At 54.8% G+C, this 21171-nt stretch overlaps 1 protein-coding gene across 1 annotated transcript in view; it reads right to left on the bottom strand.

Moving 5' to 3' along the window:
• NECAB2 (N-terminal EF-hand calcium binding protein 2) overlaps positions 1 to 20885 on the bottom strand; it is a 33318-nt gene extending 12433 nt beyond the window's left edge. The window contains exons 1-5 of the mRNA XM_080643753.1: positions 20559 to 20885; positions 18151 to 18175; positions 13099 to 13207; positions 10107 to 10132; positions 9867 to 9964 (exon numbers count right to left, since the gene is read on the bottom strand). Coding sequence (XP_080499879.1) covers positions 9867 to 9964; positions 10107 to 10132; positions 13099 to 13207; positions 18151 to 18175; positions 20559 to 20813 — 513 coding nt within the window. The 5' untranslated portion in view covers positions 20814 to 20885. The remainder of the gene's footprint in view (positions 1 to 9866; positions 9965 to 10106; positions 10133 to 13098; positions 13208 to 18150; positions 18176 to 20558) is intronic.
• Between the last annotated feature and the right edge of the window lie 286 nt (positions 20886 to 21171).

The raw sequence follows: 21171 nt of genomic DNA, 5'->3' as shown, positions 1-21171 counted from the left end.
GGGGGAAGCTGAGGGAGGGAGACAGGCTTCAAGGAGAGACATCGGGGAAAAGGTGGGTGAGGAAGGTTTTCTACAAGTTTTGCTCTGAAATGTGAGACTTTTGCTAAGAGCCTGCAGCTAAGACATTTCTCAAGGTTTCTGGAACCAGTTGAGTTGCTTTTGGCTGCAAAGTGGAAGGGAGAGCACTCTGGTTCAGCCGGGTCACTCAAGGACGATAACAATCAAAATGACGTCGTGCTGCGAGACGCTGGTCCCCAATCCCCGGCGCTGCTCTCCCGCCGCCTCTGCAGACCTGACCTTCCAGAGCCACCTGCCCCAGGGAACCCTGGATCTCTGCCCGGCCTCCTCAGGCAAGGCAAGGGAAACAAGGAAGCAAATGAAACCATCCATCACTCTGACTTGGAATTAATTAGCAATAATTGCACAACAGGAAACATGGCTAGAGACAGATGGAGAAATGGAGGCAGGGAGCAGGGGAAGAGGGATGGGGTGCAGGGAGGCTGAAAGGAGGGGCACACAGATGGGGAGGTGTGGGGGGTGGACATCCGGACCCTCCACCAGACCCGGCACGCTGGAGAGAGGCCCTGACAGGGAATGAATTTGTGGCAGAAAGTACTAGTAGGTGAGCTTCTGGTAGCCTAATGCATTGCAATGATTGATTATCCTTCCCGGCAGACAAGTGAATTCACAACCCAGTGATCAATGGGCCCTGGACAAACGAACAAGAAGATCCGTGGTAAAAAGTGTAAACACAGAGAAAGGCTGCCAGAGTCATCAAACAGAAAAATGAGCTAAAGTGAGTGGGTGAGAAGCACCCAGACCAGGGACTGAGGGTGTGTCTGGTCAGGGATCAGTAAATGTAACTGGTTAGATGAATTCCAAAGACAAGTTATTTTCAAAGGAGTAAAAATGCAGCTTTTACACATTTCGCCTCCACAATTGATGTCTCAGCTGAGAGGCCGCTCCATATTCCAGAGGAGAAGGGTCAGGTCTAGGAACTCTGCATCACATGGACAAATTCCTCATTTGCAGAGTAATAGGGAGATAATTCGGAAATCTGCAGATCTATGAAACCTGACCAGATGAGCACCTTTCCTGCAAAGAATGCCCAGGAATTTCTCCCAAACCATCTAGGTTGCATCAGAGATAGAATGCAGCAATAGGGAGGAGAAACCAAGATGCCGGCATAGGTAAACACCTAAACTGCTGCCTCGCACAACAATTTCAAAACTACAACTAAAAGACAAAACAGACATCATCCAGAACCACAGGAAGGCTGGCTGAGTGGAAATTCTACAACTAGAAGGAAAGAGAAAAGCACACTGAGACTCAGAGGAGCTGCAGGAGGCAGAGGTACTGAGATGTACGCGTGGAGAGGACTGGCAACTGAGTGCGCGGCTGGCTTTCTCAAGAGGGAGGGAGACAAAAGCTCCTGACTGCGCTGAACTCCAGTTCCAGGTGAGACTCTGGGGACCCAGACTCATTCGGGGAGAAACTGGACTGTCTGGCAGTGGGCAGAACTCGAGGGCGGCTTTCTCTCAGAGGTGCTTGCAGCAATTACCACGGGACACTGAGACACAGGGGCCTATTAGGGCAGGGCTGATGGGAAACCAATGCTGTCTGCTCCGCCCTGAGACTCCACCCCATCCAAGCTGAGCACAGAGGCTTTTGCAAGTCTTGTCTCATAAGGGTGTCTCCAGCACAGAAGTTTTCCCAGCGTAGGCACAGCTGATCCTCACAGCCAATTGGCCAGGAGGTCAATTCCTCCCAGTGATACCAACAACAATCAAGGCTTAACTACAACAAGACTGTGCACACAGCCCACAAAGGGGTGCACCAAAAGTGTCCACCTCAGGTAACTGGGGAGGCTGAGCCACTGGGCCCTAGAGGACACCTACCACACAAAGCCACTCTATCAACTCAGGGAAGCAGCCAAAATGCGGAGACAAAGAAACAGATCACAAATGAAAGAAATGGAGGAAAGCAAATGACTGGATATAGAGTTCAAAACCATGGTTATAAGAATTTTCTAGAAAAGGCCAATAAATTTAGCGAGACCCTCGAGGATATGAGAAAGGACCAACTAGAAATTAAGCATACACTGACTGAAATAAAAAATATTATACAGAGACCTAACAGCAGACTAGAGGATCGCAAGTATCAAGTTAAAGATTTGAAATACAAAGAAGCAAAAAACACTCAACTGGAAAAGCAGAAAGAAAAAAGAATCCAAAAATATGAAGATAGTGTAAGGAGCCTCTGGGACAATCTCAAGCGTACCAACATCCGAATTATGGGGGTGCCAGAAGAAGAGAGAGAGCAAGATACTGAAAACCTATTTGAAGAAATAATGACCGAAAACTTCCCCCATCTGGAGAAACAGACTTACAAGTCCAGGAAGCGCACAGAACCCCAAACAAAAGGAATCCAAAGAGGACCACATCAAGACACATCATAATTAAAATGCCAAGAGCAAAAGACAAAGAGAGAATATTAAAAGCAGCAAAAGAAAAACAGTTAATTACCTACAAGGGAGCACCCATACGACTGTCAGCTGATTTCTCAACAGAAACTATGCAGGCCAGATGGGAGTGGCAAGAAATATTCAAAGTGATGAATAGCAAGAACCTACAACCAAGATTACTCTACCCAGCAAAGCTATCATTCAGAATTGAAGGGCAGATAAAGAGCTTCACAGATAAGAAAAAGCTAAAGGAGTTCATCACCACCAAACCAGTATTATATGAAATGCTGAAAGGTATTCTTTAAGAAGAGGAAGAAGAAGAAAAAGGTCAAGATAAAAATTATGAACAACAAATACATATCTATCAAGTGAATCTAAAAATCAAGTGAATAAAAAATCTGATGAACAGAATAAACTGGTGAATATAATAGAATCAGGAGCATAGAAAGGGAGTGGACTGATAATTCTCGGGGTAAAGGGGTGTGAGGGGTGTGGGAAGAGACTGGACAAAAATCGTACACCTATGGATGAGGACAGTGGCGGGGGGGCGGGGTAAGGGCAGAGGGTGGGGTGGGAACTGGGTGGAGGGGAGCTACGGGGGAAAAAAGAGGAACAATTGTAATAATCTGAACAATAAAGATTTATTAAATAAAAAAAAGAACAAAGGGAAAAAAAAGAATGCAGCAATAGGGAGGATGTGAGGTGAAGGTGATCACCCACCAAATGAAGCAGTTAAGTCAGAAGTCAGGAAGGAAAAAGAGTAATCACTAATCATTACACTTTAATTACACTGATTAAATGAACAAAGTGTGAAAGTCTGGAAAAACAATGGAAAATCCCAAAAATCTCCCTAATTCCATAAAAGAGAATAGGAACTATTGTTATCAGCGAGGTTTAAAGACAGAATTAGAGGCCTGGCTGGGTGGCTTGTTGGAGCACTGTCCTGTACCCCAGACGTGTTCCCAGTGAGGGCACACACCTAGGTGGTGGGTCCCATTCCCGGTTGGGGCGTGTACAGGAGGCAACTGATCAATGTTTCTCTCACATGACTCTTTCTTTCACTCACTCTCTCTCTCTCTCTCTCTTTCCCTTTCCCGCTCTCTAAAATTAATGAAAACATATCCTCAGGCGATGATTAAAATTATTTTTAAAGAGTTACAAATGTTAAAAATGTGTGTTTTAGAAGTCACTAGTGAAATGAAAACTAGAATGTTCACCTTTGAAATCGTAATCAGTGCTATAAACAAAGCGGACCATCGGAAGGTAAAATGCCAGAGAAGGAGGAAGCATAAACACGAGGGAAGCATAAAGGATGCTGGCAGCCGTCAGACCAGAGAGATCATAACAAAGCAGCAGCCAAATCCCCCTGTGGAGACTCAGCCCCAGAGGCGCCTGCAGACCAGAGAACCCAGGAGGTCTGTGCTAAGACACTGCAACCAAATTTGAGATGAACAGGGGGAGTTGCGACATCACTGTGCCGTAGGACGGAAGTGAGGAGGGAGCCCACGGAAGGGAAGGCATGTGATGACAAAAGGCACGACGCCTAACAAGGACACAGCATCAAACCCTGAGCAGTGGGAGAGGATGGCCCTCAGCTGGCCACGGGGATTCAGACGGGTACCACCACTTCATAAAGCAATTCTGCCTTGCATCAAGAGCCTCACACTGCTCATATCTTTGACCTAGTGATTCTCCACTTTTGATAATCTATCCTTAAGAAATAATGAAAATATTTATGTCCCAATATTATTCATAATATCCAAAACCTGGAAATCTAAGATGCCCAACCAAAGAGGAATAGTAAGTAAATTTAAATAAGAATATTTAAATTAATGCTTCTGAACAGTTTTAAGGGGGAAAGTGTTAAAAATCTTAGGTTAAAAAAAAGCAGAAAATAAAATTTTAATACCCAGGACAATATTAAATATATTAAAGAAATACACATGGAAAAAAGTCTCAAAGGTAATAAACTAAAATGTTAATAATAATTAGGGACAATGGGAATTAGAAGTGACTTGAAATTTTTCTTTATACTCTCCTCTACTTCCTAAAATGTACCTGTTGAATATGTACCATTTTTATAATTAAAATATTGTACCAAAGTTCTATAGGTATCAAGCAACATGGGCAAAAACATAGAAAAACATTAAACATATAAAGATATATGACAAAACACAATGTAGTGTGAAAAATGAGCTCATCATTATCCCGCAGGACAGATAAGTTAGACAAAAATAAATAGGATGCAAAAGACAGGAAAAAGGGTACAAGTCTCTACAATGGGCTGAAAAGATGACTGGGTTCCTCGTCTATATACCTTCCAGCTTATCGATATCTTCCCTTGGTTGGAGCTACTTCTAAAACTTGAAGACAAAAAAAAAAATGTGATAATGATGCATAAGTTCTCATCCACAGAAACACATGATTCTGTCTGCAGCACATCATGGCTGCTGCCCTGAGGACACTGACCGCTCTCACACTTCCTCACAGACCCCTTCAGAGCTCCTGGCTGCCCACATACACGGTGTGTGCTGCTTGAATTTTCCTTTAAACGAGCTGTAACATCTTACCGGTTCTCACACTAATGAATGAGTTAAATAAGATCTTGGACATGTGTGCATTTTATATTTGTCCCAGAAACACGATTTTACTTTTTTTGCAAAGTTGTCTTTTAACAGCATAAATTTCATAACAAGGATAGCTATTTTCAAACTGTACATTCTGAAAGTATGAGCCACATCTTCTCAAGCATCCATAAGATACGTATAAAAATCTATACTAATAAAAGGGTAATATGCTAATTAGACTGGGTCGACCAGCCATCTTCCAGACGTCCAACTTCCTTCCATACAAAGCCATGGTGGTGGGGGCCGAGGGCAGAGGCAGTTAGGGGTGATCAGGCAGGCAGGCAGAGAGGTTAGGGGCGATCAGGCAGGCAGGCAGGCAGGTGAGCAATTAGGAGCCATCATTCCCAGATTGCGAGGGGGATGTCCGACTGCTGGTTTAGGCCCAATCCCTATGGGGTTGGAGAGGGTGCAGGCTGGGCTGAGGGAATCCCCCAGTGCATGAATTTCATGCACCAGACCTCTAGTAAATTAAATAATACACTATGAAGACATCACAGCACGCCCTGGCTGAGTGGCTCAGTAGGCTGAAGTGTCGTCATACACCAGAGGGTTCAATTCCCAGTCAGGACATATACCTAAGGCTGCGGGTTTGATCCCTGGTAGGGACATCTATGGGAGACTACAATCGATGTTTCTCTTTCTCTCAATCAATTAAAAACATGTCCATGGTTGAAGATTAAAAATCCTATCGAATAAAGAGGAAATATGCTAACTGACTGTCATGCCCTCACAAAGATGGCGGTGCCCACAACCAATAAGGAGGGAATATGCTAATGGACTGCCACGCCCTCAAAGATGGTGGCGCCCAAAGCCACAAGATGGTGGCACCCAGTCCCCTCCGTCCCGCTGGGGTGGCAGGCGCGCAGTACGGCTGGGCCCACCCCAGGAAGGTCTGGCCATTCCACGTGCCTGCCTCTGGAGTCCCCCAGTCCCCTCAGCCCCCCAGCCCTCCCAGGGCTGGCCCAAGGCACAGGCAAGCCTCAGATGGTGGCTGCCCAGCTGCCCAGGGCCGGCCCGAGGTGCAGGCAAGCCTCAGATGGTGGCTGCCCAGCCGCCCAGGGCCACCCAAGGCTCAGGTAACCAGGGCCGGCCGAGGCTTGTGCTGCCGGCAGTGGCAGCAGCAGAGGTGTGATGGGGGCGTCGCCTTCCCCTGATCACCGGGTCACCTCCCGCCCCTGAGGGCTACTGGACTGTGAGAGGGGGCAGGCCAGGCTGAGGGACCACCCCTCCAGTGCATGAATTTTCATGCACCGGGTCTCTAGTAAATAAATAAAAAGAAATCACAACACATTAAAAAAATAGGGTGGAAACCTTACCACTCAGTTTTATCCTAACACCATGTAATAAGTGAGGGTGCAGCCTGTTAGAGAATAACATTCAAATCTATGGTTGCAGTGAAAATGTCATTCAAAGGTAAATTTTTAAATTCAAACTTTATTATAAAAAGTTTAAGCACTGCAGTTCACATGTCAAAAAGAATAACAACAAACCTAAGGAAATGGGAGGAAGAAAAAAATGATAAAAACTGAAAATATGGCAGAAAACTTTGTCAAATATAGGTTTTTAAAATGTAGCAATGTAGGACAAAAATGGAAACAAGAACTGAGCTATTTCAGATGTTTTATTCAACTTATTCTGCATTAAGTGCCTGGTTTATGTCAATGTTTTAGTTTTTTTTTTTTAATCCTAAGAATATACAACGCATAATTTCCCATAAAACTGATCATGTCTGTGATAGTTTTATTCAAAACTATACTAAAATGGACATAAAAAGTAAAAAAACTTGCCCTGGTGTGGTTCAGTGCTTAGAGTGCTGGCCCAGGCACCGAAGGGTCATGGGTTCGATTTCCAGGCAAGGGCATGTACCTCAGTTGCAGGCTCGATTCCCAGCCCTGTTGGGGTGCGTGTGGGAGGCAATCAATCAACATGTCTCTCTAACATCCATGTTTCTCTCTCTTTCCCCCTCCCTCCCTTCCACTCTCTCTAAAAACTTCAATGGAAAGAAAATTTAACTAAAACTAGTATTGACCTTAACCTAACTATTAAAACAATCGCCTCTCCTGTTCAGTACCTGGATCCAAGCCTCATAGATAAATTCTATTTTCGAACAGAAAAATAATTCTGTTAGAGAAACTGATTCAAAGCCACCTACAGTTCATTTCCAAACTATCATCGATTCTCAAGTCCCAGTAGAGACAGAGATAAATGCTCAGCTGGTGACAGGATCCAGCAATGTGATAGAAGAATAATGCCTCATTGAGGGTTGATCAGAGGAAGCTAAGGGCTGTTCAATAGGAGAGCAGCTAATAATAGAATCCACCCCATCAACAGCTTAAGAAAACGCATACCATCGTTTTTAAAAGACGAAAAAGGCATTTCAGAAAATTCACTACCACCTCCGAGGACAGTATTTAACGAAGGGAACGCAAAAATAATTTTTGAGCGGGCTGCAGGGATCCTAGAGTAAGAGCTGGTATTAATATAGTAATTAGTGGCGAAATGCTAGGGAGATGCACGTGGAAATCAGAAGCAAAACGAGGGTGCCTGACGTAGCACCACTCGGACGTTTTAGGATTTGGGGCCAATGCCAGCGGACGCACGGAGACACAGGAGGAACGCCTCAGAAAGGGAGCGGCCGCCGCGGCTCGCAGCTGATGCTCCCGCTGCGTAGCAACAAAAGCCAACGAGCCAACTGAACTCAACGGGTGCATCTGAAATAATGAGCTGCATTTCTACACACGAATCGGCTAGAAAATGCGCAAGAAAAGGAAATGCCAGTCACCACGGCAACAACCCGCTGTCACCACCACCACACAACGCGTCCCAGGACTGCACTGCACAAGAGTGCGTGGTTTCTGAGTAAAACCTCCAAACCAGTCCAGGTCAACGCTAAAATCCTCTCCTGAGTGGAGGCTCGGGTCACATCCCTGAAGTTATGACCAAAGACCAAGAAGCAGCTGTGAATGTATCACAGCTCTCGGCAACACTGCGGAGAACGGGCCCCTCACGCGTGAGAAAGCTGGGCTGGAGGAGGGGGCTGCAGGCAGGAGTCCCGCATGGGCGCAGTGCCTGCTGGGAGCAGGGCTGCGGCGACGCCCTCTCTGGGCGACTCAGATTCAGTCTGGGCTCTTCCCCTGCTCCCCATTACCCACTGCCTGCCTTGACACCTTCAAATATCACACAGTCTACACGACGAACCATGAAAAGGAGTCGCTTCTACGTGTTATTAAAAGACACTTAAAAACACCAAGACTCAAAACAGCATGACTTTGGGATGTGGGTGGTGGAGGCCCGGGGTTAGGCGTGGCTATTTCGGGCTCCGGGAAGGAAGGGATTCTCTAATACTCTGCAGAGCGGTGACGGAGCAGCATTTGAAGAACGTACAGGATGGTCTTACCTGTGCCTGGGCATACAACAGGAGCCTAATAATAAAAACTAGTCACCTTTGCTCTGTGCCAGGCCCTATGAATTAGAGACCTTCCTTACTTCATGCAATCCTCATAAAGATCCTACAAAGGGAATGCTCCCATTCCACAGATGGAGAAACTGAGGCTCAGAAAGAAAGTGACAGGCTCTGGGTCCTTCAGGCAGGTCTGGCTGACTTTATCAGCCTAGCTCCCTGCCTCCACCCAGCAGATGGGGCTGGCCTTTTCTGAGGTCCCACGGGTCGCTGCAAGCCCTTGGGTGTCTAGGTGTCCCTCAGAGCATGGCCTGCTCCAAGCTCCCTCCCTGCGTGCCTTGGTCAGTGTACCCCAGAGGCCACCCCTACTCCTGGCTAACACCCCAGTCACCCCTGGGCAGCCTGAAGTCCCATGCTGTGCTCTGTACCTCCTGACAGGTCCCTGACTCAGTTTCCCCTCTCATTTCAGCCAGCTGGCCTGGCTGTCTGGCTGCCACTCCGCAGGGTTCACCTTTCTGAGCCTGTTTCCGTAGCTATGAAATGGGGGAGTGAGAGCAGCCACCCGTGGGGCCGCTGTGAGGATTAAACTGAGTGTTTAATCCTGGCCATCGCGGGTCCTCAGGAAATTTCTGCGCCTCTTCTCCCTGAATGCAGAAAGAACACGCCCACCCGTCCCCTCTGCAAGCCGCCAGCCAGTGGAGGTACAGACTCAGGCAGGAAATGAAGGTGGGGTGGGGTGGGCTGCTGGGGTATACTGGTATATTTCCACATCTGAGCTACGTGGAGAAGGCGCAGTGACCCCCAGCCCACACCTGGCCTGATCTCCCTGCCCCTCTCCTCCTCCAGGTCACACACGCAGACGAGGAGACAGGACCAAAGGCAGAGACTTTGGAGCCACATCGGAGACACGGAGGGGTCCGCACTCACAGGGGTCCCTCTGCCCAGCTCACGGCTTCAGGCCTGGGCACGTGTTCTCACACCAGACACCATCCGGTTCCTCGGTCAAGGTCGTATGTGAACCCGCCCTTCCCCTTCCCCTCGCGTAACCCTGCTACGCGACACTCGTCCACGGCCCGAGGGCTGGGCTGCCTGCTGCTCCCTTCCCAGGACCCAATCCGAGGGCCACGCCCGATGCTGGGAAACGGTCTCACCCTCCAAACCACAGATGAGACACTGGGTGGACAGGGCCATTCATGGAGCTGCTCTACTCACCTCACAGTCCCTCAGCTCCCTCTAGGAGACCCAAGCAGAGCCCGCCCAGAGCCAGGCCCAGCCAACACCTGTCATCACAAACCCAGGCACCCGTGGGTGTAGATGCCCCAGAGAACATCTGAAACCAGAGCTTGGAACCCCAGGGGCACCCACACCTGCTGACCTTCTTGGTGTAGCCCATGGCCTTCAGGACAGAATGGTTCAAGGTCTCCAGGGAGGCCAAGACGTCCTCATAGTCCCCCATGTGGTCCACAAAGTAATCTGGGGTAGGAGAGAGCAAAGGTCAGGGGTCACAGGAGGATTCTGCCCCTTTCACCAATCCCCCCCGTGCCCCCTATTCCCGCTCCCCAGTTCCCCTCCCTCCACACCTCTTGGTCCCTGCATTGCCTAACCCGGTACCTACCACACAGCTCCTTGGTGTCCACGTGGCTGCAGAGAGAGAACAGAGGAAGGGGGACTCAGAAGCCGGCCTGTCGGGTCCCATCCTCCTGCCCGCCCTCCACAGCGTGCCCGGCCCACGCAGCTGGTGCAACGCCTGGTGCCTTCTCTCTTCATTTCATGCTCTGGCATCGCGAGCCCCACTTTACCGGTGAGGGTGCAGCAGGTCAATGGCACCGACCCCTCCGAAGGATCAAGCAGGGCTCCGTCGGCACCTCAGTCTATCTGAGCCCCTCACCACACCTCCTGCCGTGTCCTCTCCCAAAGCCTGCTGACCACATCGTGAGCAGATGGGACCGGGATGGGGCAGGAAAAGGGAGGAGGCGAAAGGGAGGGGATGACTACTACAGGCTGAGTCAAGCTCTCCTGTGACACGCTGCCCTGGGCACTCCTGCCTGCTGGGTCCTGGGTCCTGTCCTCACCCTAACCCCAAACCCCAGGCTGCACCCCCTTCCTACAGCCTGGATGGAGAAGGGTCCTGTCCTTCCAGGAGGAGGCTGAGCAGGCGCAGGTGCAGCAGCGCAACCTCCTGGGAACACAGATGCGACGCACGAGTGCCCAGTGGGCGCCCAGGGACCCAGTGTCTGTGCAGGTTGGAAACCTTCACTTCCTGGGCCCCAGTCCCCTCACTGAGAGGGGGGGCCTGCCTAGAACCTGAACCCTCCCAACCCAGGCCCCACCACACGCCTCGGGGAAAGGCGCCTGTGCACACCTGCCTGCTGAGGGGACCGGGATGGGGCTCAGGCAAGGCCCAGGTCCAGACCAACCAGACCAGTGGGCGCAAACTCATTAGTCAACAGAGCCAAATATCAACAGTACAACGATTGAAATGTCTTTTGAGAGCTGAAAACCGACTTCTGTGCATGGGCCACGAAGCTTCAATCGCACTGTACGTGCGCCCGCACGTGGTATTTTGTGGCAGAGCCACACTCAAGGGGCCAAAGAGCCACATGTGGCTCGCGAGCCGCAGTGTGCCGACCACTGAACTAGACCCAGGGTCAGAGGCTGTGCGAGCGTCCTGGAGGTTCCCTGATTCTCTGTCCTAGTAAAAGTGTTGACAAGTCTTGTAGAAAGGAAGCCCGATTACTTGTGCTTAAACTAGCATTTCCCCGAGCCTTCTGACCTGTGGGAACGGCTCTGGACAGAAAGCCTACCCAGCACCCCCAGGAGGGAAAGCCCACAGCTGCCTCTGGGGGGCGCCAGAGAAAACACCCAGGCCTCGAGAGATGGACCTTCCCCAACGGGAAGACCTCCGCTCGCTCCCCACTCACCTGCTCGCAAGGTGAAAAGCACAAAACCTGCGCCTCTTTCTCCCCACCCAGCTGGCCCAACACAGAGGGACCCAATGAGAATGCATAAGCAATGGGTCTCAGCCCTTCCAAGCTCCTGGGCGGAAAGGACCCCCTCAGACACCCCCGCCTGGATCCAGGCACAACGCCCTTCTCTGGAGTCTGTGTAGGAAGCTGTTTCCTTCAGGCGCCTCCCTGGACACGACACCGGCTCCACCTGCCCCGGCCCCGGCCCCGGCCTCCGCCTCAGGACGCTCAGCCCCGGCCTCTGGTCCCGGCTGCCACGGCGCAGGGTCTCTTGCAGATGAGCCTGGGGGCAGCTCCTTGTTTCAACATCTGTAGCCTGCCTCCGGGGACCCCAACTTATTGAATCTGCCCCAGGCACCCCCCTCCCCGCCAGGAACTCTGGTCCTCATCCCGGAAGTGGGCCTGAGGAAGGTGACCGGGTGTGGGGTGAAGGGGAACCCAGGGGAAAGGAGGACGTGGAATTAAGCGGGGGAGGAGCAGGGGAAGCAGCATTTGCTCCTGATTCAGGGGTGGCTTGGGCCAGGAGTTCAGGTGGATTCTGAGATGGGGTCAGGGTCATGACTGAGTTGATGAAGAGGTTTAATTAGGCAGAGTCAGAAGTGGGACTCAGGTTAAGAAGTAGAGTCATGGGGAGATGAAGCGTAGGGAATACAATCAATAATACTGTGATAACGATGCTGGATACTGGAAATATTGGGGTGAACACTTTGTAAAGTATATGATTTTCTAACCACTACGCTGTACACCTGAAACCTATGCAAACTAATATTGAAAGTAAACTGTAATTAAAAGAAAAGAAAGTTAGGCCTTAGCCGGTTTGGCTAAGTGGAGAGCATTGCCCTGCAGACTGAAGGGTCTCCGGTTTGATTACGGTCAAGGGCACGTACCTTGGTTGCAGGCTCCGCCCTCATAGGGGCACATGCAGGAGGCAACCAATCAATGTGTTTCTCTCACATCGATATTTCTGTCTTTCCCTCTCTCTTCCACTCTCTAAAAAGAAAAACAATGGAAAAATATCCTCGGGTGAGGATTTAAAAAAAAAAAAAATAGCCCTAGCCAGTTTGGCTCAGTGGATAGAGCATCAGCCTGCGGTCTGAAGGGTCCCAGGTTCGATTCTGGCCAAGGGCACATGCCCGGGTTGTGGGCTCGATCCCCAATAAGGGGTGTGCAGGAGGCATCTGATCAATGATCCTCTCTCTCATCATGTTTCTATCTCTCTCTCTCCCTCCCTCTCCCAAATCAATAAAAATATATTAAAAATAATAAAGTAAAATAAAGAAATAGAGTTAGGATGAGCATTTAGTTAGAGTTTGGTTTCAGAGGGGACCCAGTGAGAACAAGATGACAGTGTTCGTGTTGGGGCGGGAATAAAGCGCCAGGTCTGGGCAGAACTGGGCTGAATTAGCAGAAGGGCGACGGAGCCACCAACTTCCCTTCGGCATCCAGTGTGATTTCTGCAAAATCTAGGGTCTCTCTTGGCTTAGCCACATGTGCTCAGAAGAGACCAGCTTGCCAACTGGGCCTCTGATTTCTGGATTAAGGAGTTGGGGGGCTGCAGGGGTGGGCGATGGGACTGGCCCTGGGCAGAGGGAAGGTGCCTCGTCCCGGCCCAGGGCACCGGCCCAGCACGGGGCCGCTCACTTGGTGTTGTCGGAGTCGATGGTGTGGAAGAGACCCTCCAGCTCCGTCTCGTTGAGGACGCCGTCTGCAAAGAAGAGCTGGAACTCCTCCAAGGACAACTTCCCATCGTCTGCAGAGGAAGGAGAGCAGCTGGTGTGAGCGACGGGACATCCCCAAATCCAGACAATTCCCAACCGAACGGAGAAGTCCGGTCAGCGCATCCCCAATTAGCCAGTACACGCCAGTTCACGGAGAATTACTGACTCATGCAGTGAATTCCCAAACCACAGACCCACACCTATTTAAGATAATCCTCAATCCAACACACAAGAAACAGCTTGTCTGCTGGGACTCACTCTGCAGGAATTCAACCAACAGCAAGCACCTGCCCCGCCAGGCAGTCTCCTGGAAGCGGATCAGCCTGACCACCTGGGCTGGCACTGTTCACAGTCACGCCACACCTACCACACCTGTAAGAGGTGGGTCCAAAGGCGGGCAGTCTGATGGTCTCTCTCTCCCGTCCAAACACCCGATAATCTCCCCACATTTAAATTATCTCCAACGCCAGCACCCACATCCTGATTTTGGGAGAGGAAAGACGCCTCCCCACGGTGCCCCATCCACTCCACTCGGCAAGCGTCTGGCCCGAACCTTTGAATGGGCTGACATGAGTTCTCCCAGTGCCACAGATGCCGCCTTAAAGGTGCCAAACCACGAGGAAAGGAGGTGCCTGGCCTGGGCCCAGCGCTGGCCCGCCCACCCTGGGGCCGGGAGCTGTGGCTCTGGGATGCGGAGGGCATCGGGCTCTGTGAGGGGCACCACGGCTGAGGCATGCCACCTGTCCGCCCACTCTCCTCCCTCCCCCTCACCTCTGCTCTCACCTGCAGTCCCCTGGCACAGCATCTGGCAGAGAAGCTGAGATGGGGGCAGAGAGGCCTCTGAGGAGGGGCTCACAGCAGACCTGAGGCTCCAACAGAAACAGCCCTCAAGTCCCCCCTCAGCTCCTCCCACCCGGGCACACCTGCTGAGAGAAGGCCTGAAAACTGCTCTCCATACCCTGCAGCCAGCACCCCCCTCAACGAGCCTGCTCTTCTTAAAGGAGCCATGCCTGTGGGCGGCCGTGTCGGTCAGGGAGGACGGCAGGCCCACAACACTTCCCAGCCCCAGCCCCCTGTGCAGACCCCCTCCCATGGCTTCCAGCCAGGCTGCCATCAAGGCCCAGCAGGCCCACCTGGCACCTCTGGGTGGACTAGGAAGAGATGCCCTTTCCTGGTTGGGGGTGAGGGACTTGCCCAGTGTCAGGGCACATGGTTGCGAACGGGTGCAGGCTGGGTCTGAGGCTCTCGATTCCGGTTAGGCAGTTGCCCTCGTGCAGGGCACAGCTTGCCTACGGGAGCCCAGAGCGAAGTTTCCTTACATTTTAAAGGCGCCGGAGCTCCCGTCTCTGCTCCCAGCAGCTCTGTGTGGGCTCAACGTGGAGCTAAAGGACAAGCTGGGGAGAGGGAGACCCTCACACTTGTCCTCACTTCCCTCCCCATCAAGTGTCAGGGGCAAGAGAGTAAGGATACTAACGTGTGAGCTGTGTGAGCGCTGGTGCCTGGGGTGCCTAGCGGGGAGGGCAAGGTCCCCATGCCTCTGCCATCCCGGCTCAGGTTTCAGTGTCAAAGAGGGAGCATGAGTTTGTAACTTTCAAACCATAAGAGTCCCCCCAACACTCCCACTCAGAAGGCCCAGAAACCAAGCACGTGTGATGCCAGCTGTGAAATAAACTCTGAGCTGCGGGCCTTTGTCCTCTGGGCAAGAGGAGACGTTCCAAGTTCCGTTTGGCAAGATTGGTGATAAAACCAGGAACCACAGCGCAGAATCAGGGCCGACACATGGGGCTCTTGCTGCGTATTCACTCCTTCAGTCCTCACCACACCCCCATTTCACAGAGCTGTAAACCGAGGCACAGAGCAGTCAAGGGACTTGCCCAGGCCCCACAGCTGGAACTCGAACCCAGGCCATCTGGCTCCTGAGGCGATGCTCTCACCCAATGTGGGGCAGGGTCTTGTGGCAAGAGCTCCGGCCACCGGGCGACATGGAGACGCCGAGGCCAAGTCCGGACTCAGCGGAAGGGGAGCTAGGATTGACTCGTCCTGTCTGCCGTGGCACAGCTGGGGGTCTCCTGCCCTCACACCCTCCTGCCTGTCAGGTGCCCTGTTGTCTGCACTCAGGAGAGCGACAGGGAGGGCCCCGCCTCCTGAGCACAAAGTCTCCAAGCTGACATTTACCTCAGTGCCCCCGACAGCCCTAATGAACCAGATCAGCTAACGAGGGAGGCAACCTCTCCCAACCAGGCCCCCCCCATTAGACCAGCGGGCCTGGCACCTCCACCCAGCGGGCCGTTGGCAGGTATCTCTCCCAATTAGCATGAGCTCCGTCTCCAGTCACAGTGACCTTTCAAATGCCAGGAGTCTGCATCCCCGCAGAGACGCGCAGTCCGGCACCTGCCGCCTGCCCTCCGGGTTCCACCCCCAGGCCGCCCCTCGGAGCCCTGCCCGTCTCCATCTCTGAGATCTCTGTCCTCAGAGCCACCGACGGACCAGACAGCACTCATACTCCCGTAATCCTGAGGCCCATCCCTTCCAGACTCAGCCTCAGCCTCAGCCCACACTCCATCTCCCCCCGCCCGCCCCCCCCCCCCCCGCCGGCATCTTACTCCGCTGGGTGCCTGGGAGGGCCGTGTGCGCCTGTGATCAACAGGGGTGTGCGTGAGCCTTTGTGTGTCTCTGGTCTACACCCACACCCACCCTACGTGCACACTATCCCCTGCCCACACGTCTTCAAACTGTGCTGGGCTGAGTCCGAACCCATCTGCTCCCCGCCCGACCCCCCGCAACTGAGGACCTGCAGTCTGTCCCTTGCCCTCGCCAAGCCTTGCTATTGTCAGCTGCGGTAAGGGGTTCGCTGCTTCCTATGCCAGTAGGAGCAGAGTGAAGACCACAGGAGAAGGGCCATGAGTCTCCGAGCCGGATGCTCAAAGGCGTCGGCAGCCTGTGCAGCACAGGAGGGAACCCAACACCGTGGGCAAACCAAGGCCATTTCCAGGGCGCTCCACACTCCTCAGCTGTTCAGGGCTCACCGCTTCCTCGGGTGAAGCCTTCCTCGCGGCAGCCCTCTGCGCTGGGGGCTAGTTCCATCACCCCCACTTACAGATGGGGAAACTGAGGCCAGAAAGTTTGGGGACTGGCCTGAAGCCGCAAAGCTGGGAAGTGGCCAAGCCAGGGCTTGAACCCAGGCAGTCTCTGTGACAGAGTAGGGGCCCCGCCTCCCTCCCACCGGCTCCACATCCCACACACCTTAGCCCTGGTGACACCCCCACGGCCACACGGCGGTGGCTGGGAGACTCGAGGCCCCGAGAGGAGCAGCAGGCTGGGCCTGTGTGGGGCCCGCAGGAGAGAAGCGGAGAGCCCACCGCTGAGCTCAGGGGCGGGCCCATGGCCTCTGACTGGGAACAGTGATGGTGAGGAAAGCCTGACTGTGCCTGGAGACCAGGGTGCCACCCACCACGCACGCACAGACGCACGCATGCACGCACACACGCACGCACGCACGCACACCCACATACGCACGCACGGACGCACACCCACATCCACTTGGAGACCACAGCCAGTCACTGCTGCACCCCAGGGCTACACAGTCACACTCGCATCCATGAATAAACCCATCACCTAAATCTACAGGCACTTACCAAGCACCTACTGTGTGCTGGGCGCCAGGCCCACGACAGGGACAAGCCTCTAACCCCCTTCTCTAATCTCTAACACTGCTCAGGCCATGATGCCACCGCCATTTCCTGAGCCCCACTGAAGCCCCCCGCCCCCTATCTCTTTCCTTTCTCCTTGCTCCATGTGCAATTGCTCTGATGGTCCTTCGGTCCAAGAGGCCCAGGAGGGGCCATCACTCCCAGGGATGGGGGTCAAGGGTGGAGACCCCGGGCACTGGCTTCCAGCCAGGCCTGCGCACCACCTCTCCCCCCAAGACCTCATGTTCCATCCCCCACACCATGGGGGGCAGGTCAACTCCCAGGGGCGGGGAGAAAGGGGGTGCTGGGACCCAGGCTAGAGCTGTGGCCTTGAACTCCAGCCTTCGAAGGAGAGGGGCTGGGTCTGATGCTCGGGGCCCTGAGGGGCAGGCACCATCTGTTCCCACTTTCCCCAGCAGAGACCTTGATCCTCAATCAACTTGTTTTCAATAAATGAGCAAACAAACACTGAGCACGGCTTAATTTTCCCTAAAAACACCCATCCCCACTCCTCCCTGTATTTTCCCACCAGCCTAGGCAAGGAGACAGGTGAAGTGTTATCACCCCACCTCAGATGGGGAAACTGAGCCCTGGAGAGGGAACTGCCTTGGTTAAAGCCACGCAGAGTCGCTGTGGGCCAGAGAATAATAACTGCAGCGTTTACAGGAAGTTATACCGCTCTTTGCCACACCTGCGAGGTTCGGGCCTTGGGGAACGTGGTTATCGCCACGCAGGCGGGAGCGTCAGGCATTCTATGGCAAAGCAATGTGCTGCTCACATGTCGGGGAGGTGTGTGATGTGGGGAAAAGGGCTGGAGTCTGCAGCAGAGCGCAGCTGGGCTATCCTGGGCAAGTCACTTCACCTCTCGGAGCCACGACAGCGCGGCTAGAACATGCAGCACCCACCGCACCAGGCCGCTGGAGGAGGAAGTGTGCCAGGGCCTGTGAAGGGCCTGGAGTGAGGCTGGGGGCTTCCTTCCAGGGTGGTCCAGCCCGGCTGCATAAGGGTTAAAGCGCCAAGCATTTCCCATGGGCAAGACACCTTGGCATCACAGACATCAGTTCACAGAATCCACATGGCATCCCCGCTGTGTGGGAACTACGGGAGTCCCGTTGTCCAGAGGGGAAACTGAGGCACAGAGCAGAACCAGGACTTGGCCTTCAGATTTCAGAGACCTGCCCCCTTAACCCTTAGGTCCACTCCCTACCCCTGGTCCTTTCCCTCGAGGCATCAGGACAGAAAGAGCCAGGTCCTCATTCAGGGGCCAGCATGGGAGGGAAACTCACCATTTTTGTCCGCGCGGCGGAAAATCTGCAGGGAAGAGAGATGGGTTGAGTCAGCCCTGGGCAGAGAGCAGGTGCCCTCCAGCGGCTCTTGACCTAGAACAGATGTCCCCTCCTTCCCAGGTGGCCTGGGAAGCTGAGCCCCCACTTTCTCCCTCCCCAGGGAGGAGACCCTGCCGGCTGGGATCCAGGGTGGGAGAGGGAGGGATGTTACAGGCAGAGGCCCTCCCAGCCACCCTAGCGGAAGCAGCCGCCCACTCTCCCTTCTGTGCCGCCAGCCTGCCCACAGCCACGCTGACAGACACATGCACACGCGTGTGGACACTCTGAATCACACTGTCCACATGCTTGGGGGTGCACTCCCAGTGCCATCAGTCCATGGGGCTTCACCCACTGTCGCACCCTTAGTTGCACACCCCGAATTTGTGTCCCGTGGCCACAGCCACAGGCCTTGCATCCTCACAGCTCTCCAGGGAGGTTGGGTTAAGTCTGAGCAGAGTTGTCTGCTAAAGGAACCTCGAGGCTTGGCCACTGGACCAGCCATAGGCAGGAGGGGACTTTTGGGCGGGGGAGTGAGTAGAAGCAGGTTGACAGGAGCTCAGAAAACCAGTTGCCGCATCAGGTAGGAAAGAGGAGGGGCCAGCCCACGCCCCCACCCCCACCCCCAGCCTGAGCCTGGAGACCAGATAACTCCTCCTCCTGGTATTTCGGGGCAGGTAGCCCTGCTGATGGAAGGAGAAGGTGGAGGACCATCACCTCAACCACCCACCTCTGGTGCTTCCCTGGGATAAAGGACAGAGACCCACCCTGCAAGCAATGGGGCGGCATCCATTATCCCCCGAGGCCGACACACTGAAGCAGCGGCTCAGGAGGGCTTCTCAGACATCAGCCCCTTCCTTAACTGAACCCCGATGCCAGGGTACTGGGCAGGAGCCACTGTGGCTGGGCCGGAAGGGAGCACTCTTTGGCCCCCCCTCAAAGCCTCAGCTTAGGGCCCATACTCCTGCTCCAAGGCTGGGTTCCACCCTCAGGTGCCTGGGAGTTAGTGAACGACATGACCACCTGCTGTGGCTCCAGAGTCTGCACGAGCACGGACCCTCCCCCAATCTGCTCATCACCCCAGTTCACGGACGAGGACAGGACACGGAGGCTCAGAGCCCGCAGGCAGCACTCTAGGACCCTGGAGCAGCCCCCTGGACTGTTAGAGGAGAGAATGGGAGGGGTCTACCCTGCAGGGCGGGCCCAGGGCTTTCAGCGGCCAACTCTGCTGGGGTCTTGAGAGAAGGTCCAGGGTGTGTCGGGCTGTGCACGTGGGAGTGTGTTTGGGGGCACCAGCACCAGGACCCCAAGCACTCCCAGCAAAGATCCACCTTCCCCGCCCTGCCCAGCCCTCTCTGCCCAGAGCCAGCTGTGGGTTCCAGGAAAGGAGAGAGAAAATCCACTCGTGCTCACGTGCACAAGTGCAAGCGCGCACACACACACACACACACACACACACCCTCCCAGAACACCCAGCCGCCCTGCCAGGGGCCCTCGCTGGGACATGCGCAGGAAGCCCCTCCACGGCCTCCAGGCACCCCACCTCCCCATCCCCTGCCACCCACCCTACAGAATCTCCCTCTCATTTGGGGAGTGGGAGGTGGGGGCAGGCTTCCCGCAGGAAGGCATTTTGGGTTCCAGAGAGTATGGGGGAGGGGAAGTCGAGAGAGGGGGGTTGGAATGGACAGAGGGGTCTCAGAGTGGCATGGGGGTGGTGATGGAGCTCAGAAAGGCCCAGACTCAGGGCTCCCTGGGGGTGGTTCTAACTCTCTGGAAAGGAGAAGCAAAGACAGAGGTGGGGAGTGGGCTGTGCTTGCAAAGAGCGGGTGCAGGGTGAAAGGGGCTTGGGGATGAGAACACAGGGGCTTAGGAAGAGAACGGTGGTCTCAGGAAAGTAGCAACTCAGGCAGGGACCCAGGATGGAGAGCAGGAGGGGGTTGGGGACGGTCAGGGGCTCCTGTCCTGGGAAGGAATGGGGTGAAGGATGATGTGCAGGGCTGGGAAAAGATGGGGATTTGGCCAAGACAAAGTAGGGGAATGGTGGTCAGGTCGAGGGGGCTCCAGGATCCGGGCTCCGAGAGGATGGGAATCCCTAGAAGGTGAGGGAGGGGATGTAAGGAGGGGGTGCGTTCAGGTCGAGGGACGAGACTGGACCGGGATGGAGACGGATGGGAATGTGGAGGGGCTGGAAGCTCACGCTCTGGGACGCAGAAGGGCCGGTACCTGCTCCGCGCTGCCGAGGGGGATGGGCTGGGGAGTTCCCTGTTCAAGGAAGAGGGGGCCCCGCGGGTCCCGGTGGCAACGAAGGAGGGCGGCGTTAGGGGTCTCCCATGGAAGGATGGGGCTTGGGGTCCCGGCCCGCGCGTACTCACGTCCAGGATGACAGCGGTGCCCCCGCGCAGCGAGGCGGGGCCCGGGCAGGGGCCGGGGTCCACGGCGGGGTCCATAGCGAGGGCGTCAGGGGCGTCAGGGGCGTCGGGGGCGTCGGGGACCAGCGGCACCCGGGGTTCCCCCATCCTGGCGCCCACCCAGCGCAGCAGCCCGCCCAGCGCCCGGCCCTGCGGCGGCGGCTCCCGGAGCAGCCTGTGCGCGCCGGCCCTGCACAGGCGCGCCGCCCGCTCGCACATCGCGCCGCGCCCGCCGCCGCCGCCCGGAAGCCCGCCGACCCCCGCCTTCCCGCCGCGGCCCGCCCCCGCGCGACCCCCTCCCCGGCTCCGCCGCCGCCCGCACCGCCCTCTCTCCCTCCCTCCCTCTGCCCCCGCGGCCGCGGCCAGCGCGGGGACGGGCCGGCGCCGGGGGACCGGGCGGGGACGGGCGTGCGCTCCGCCCGGACCCCGAGCCACGTGCCCTGTGTCCACCCCCCACCCCCAGCGGCCGGGCGCGGCGGCAGAGGGTAGCCCGCGGGGTCGCCGATCTGGGGGCTGAATCCCGACCGGGCCAGGGAGGGGGCTGCCCAGTGATCGCGGGGTTGGTGGGGGTCTGGGT

The sequence above is a fragment of the Plecotus auritus genome (assembly GCF_963455305.1).
Source record: "Plecotus auritus genome assembly, chromosome: 10".
Classification (NCBI taxonomy): domain Eukaryota; kingdom Metazoa; phylum Chordata; class Mammalia; order Chiroptera; family Vespertilionidae; genus Plecotus; species Plecotus auritus.
This window is presented reverse-complemented; position numbering and strand designations above follow the sequence as displayed.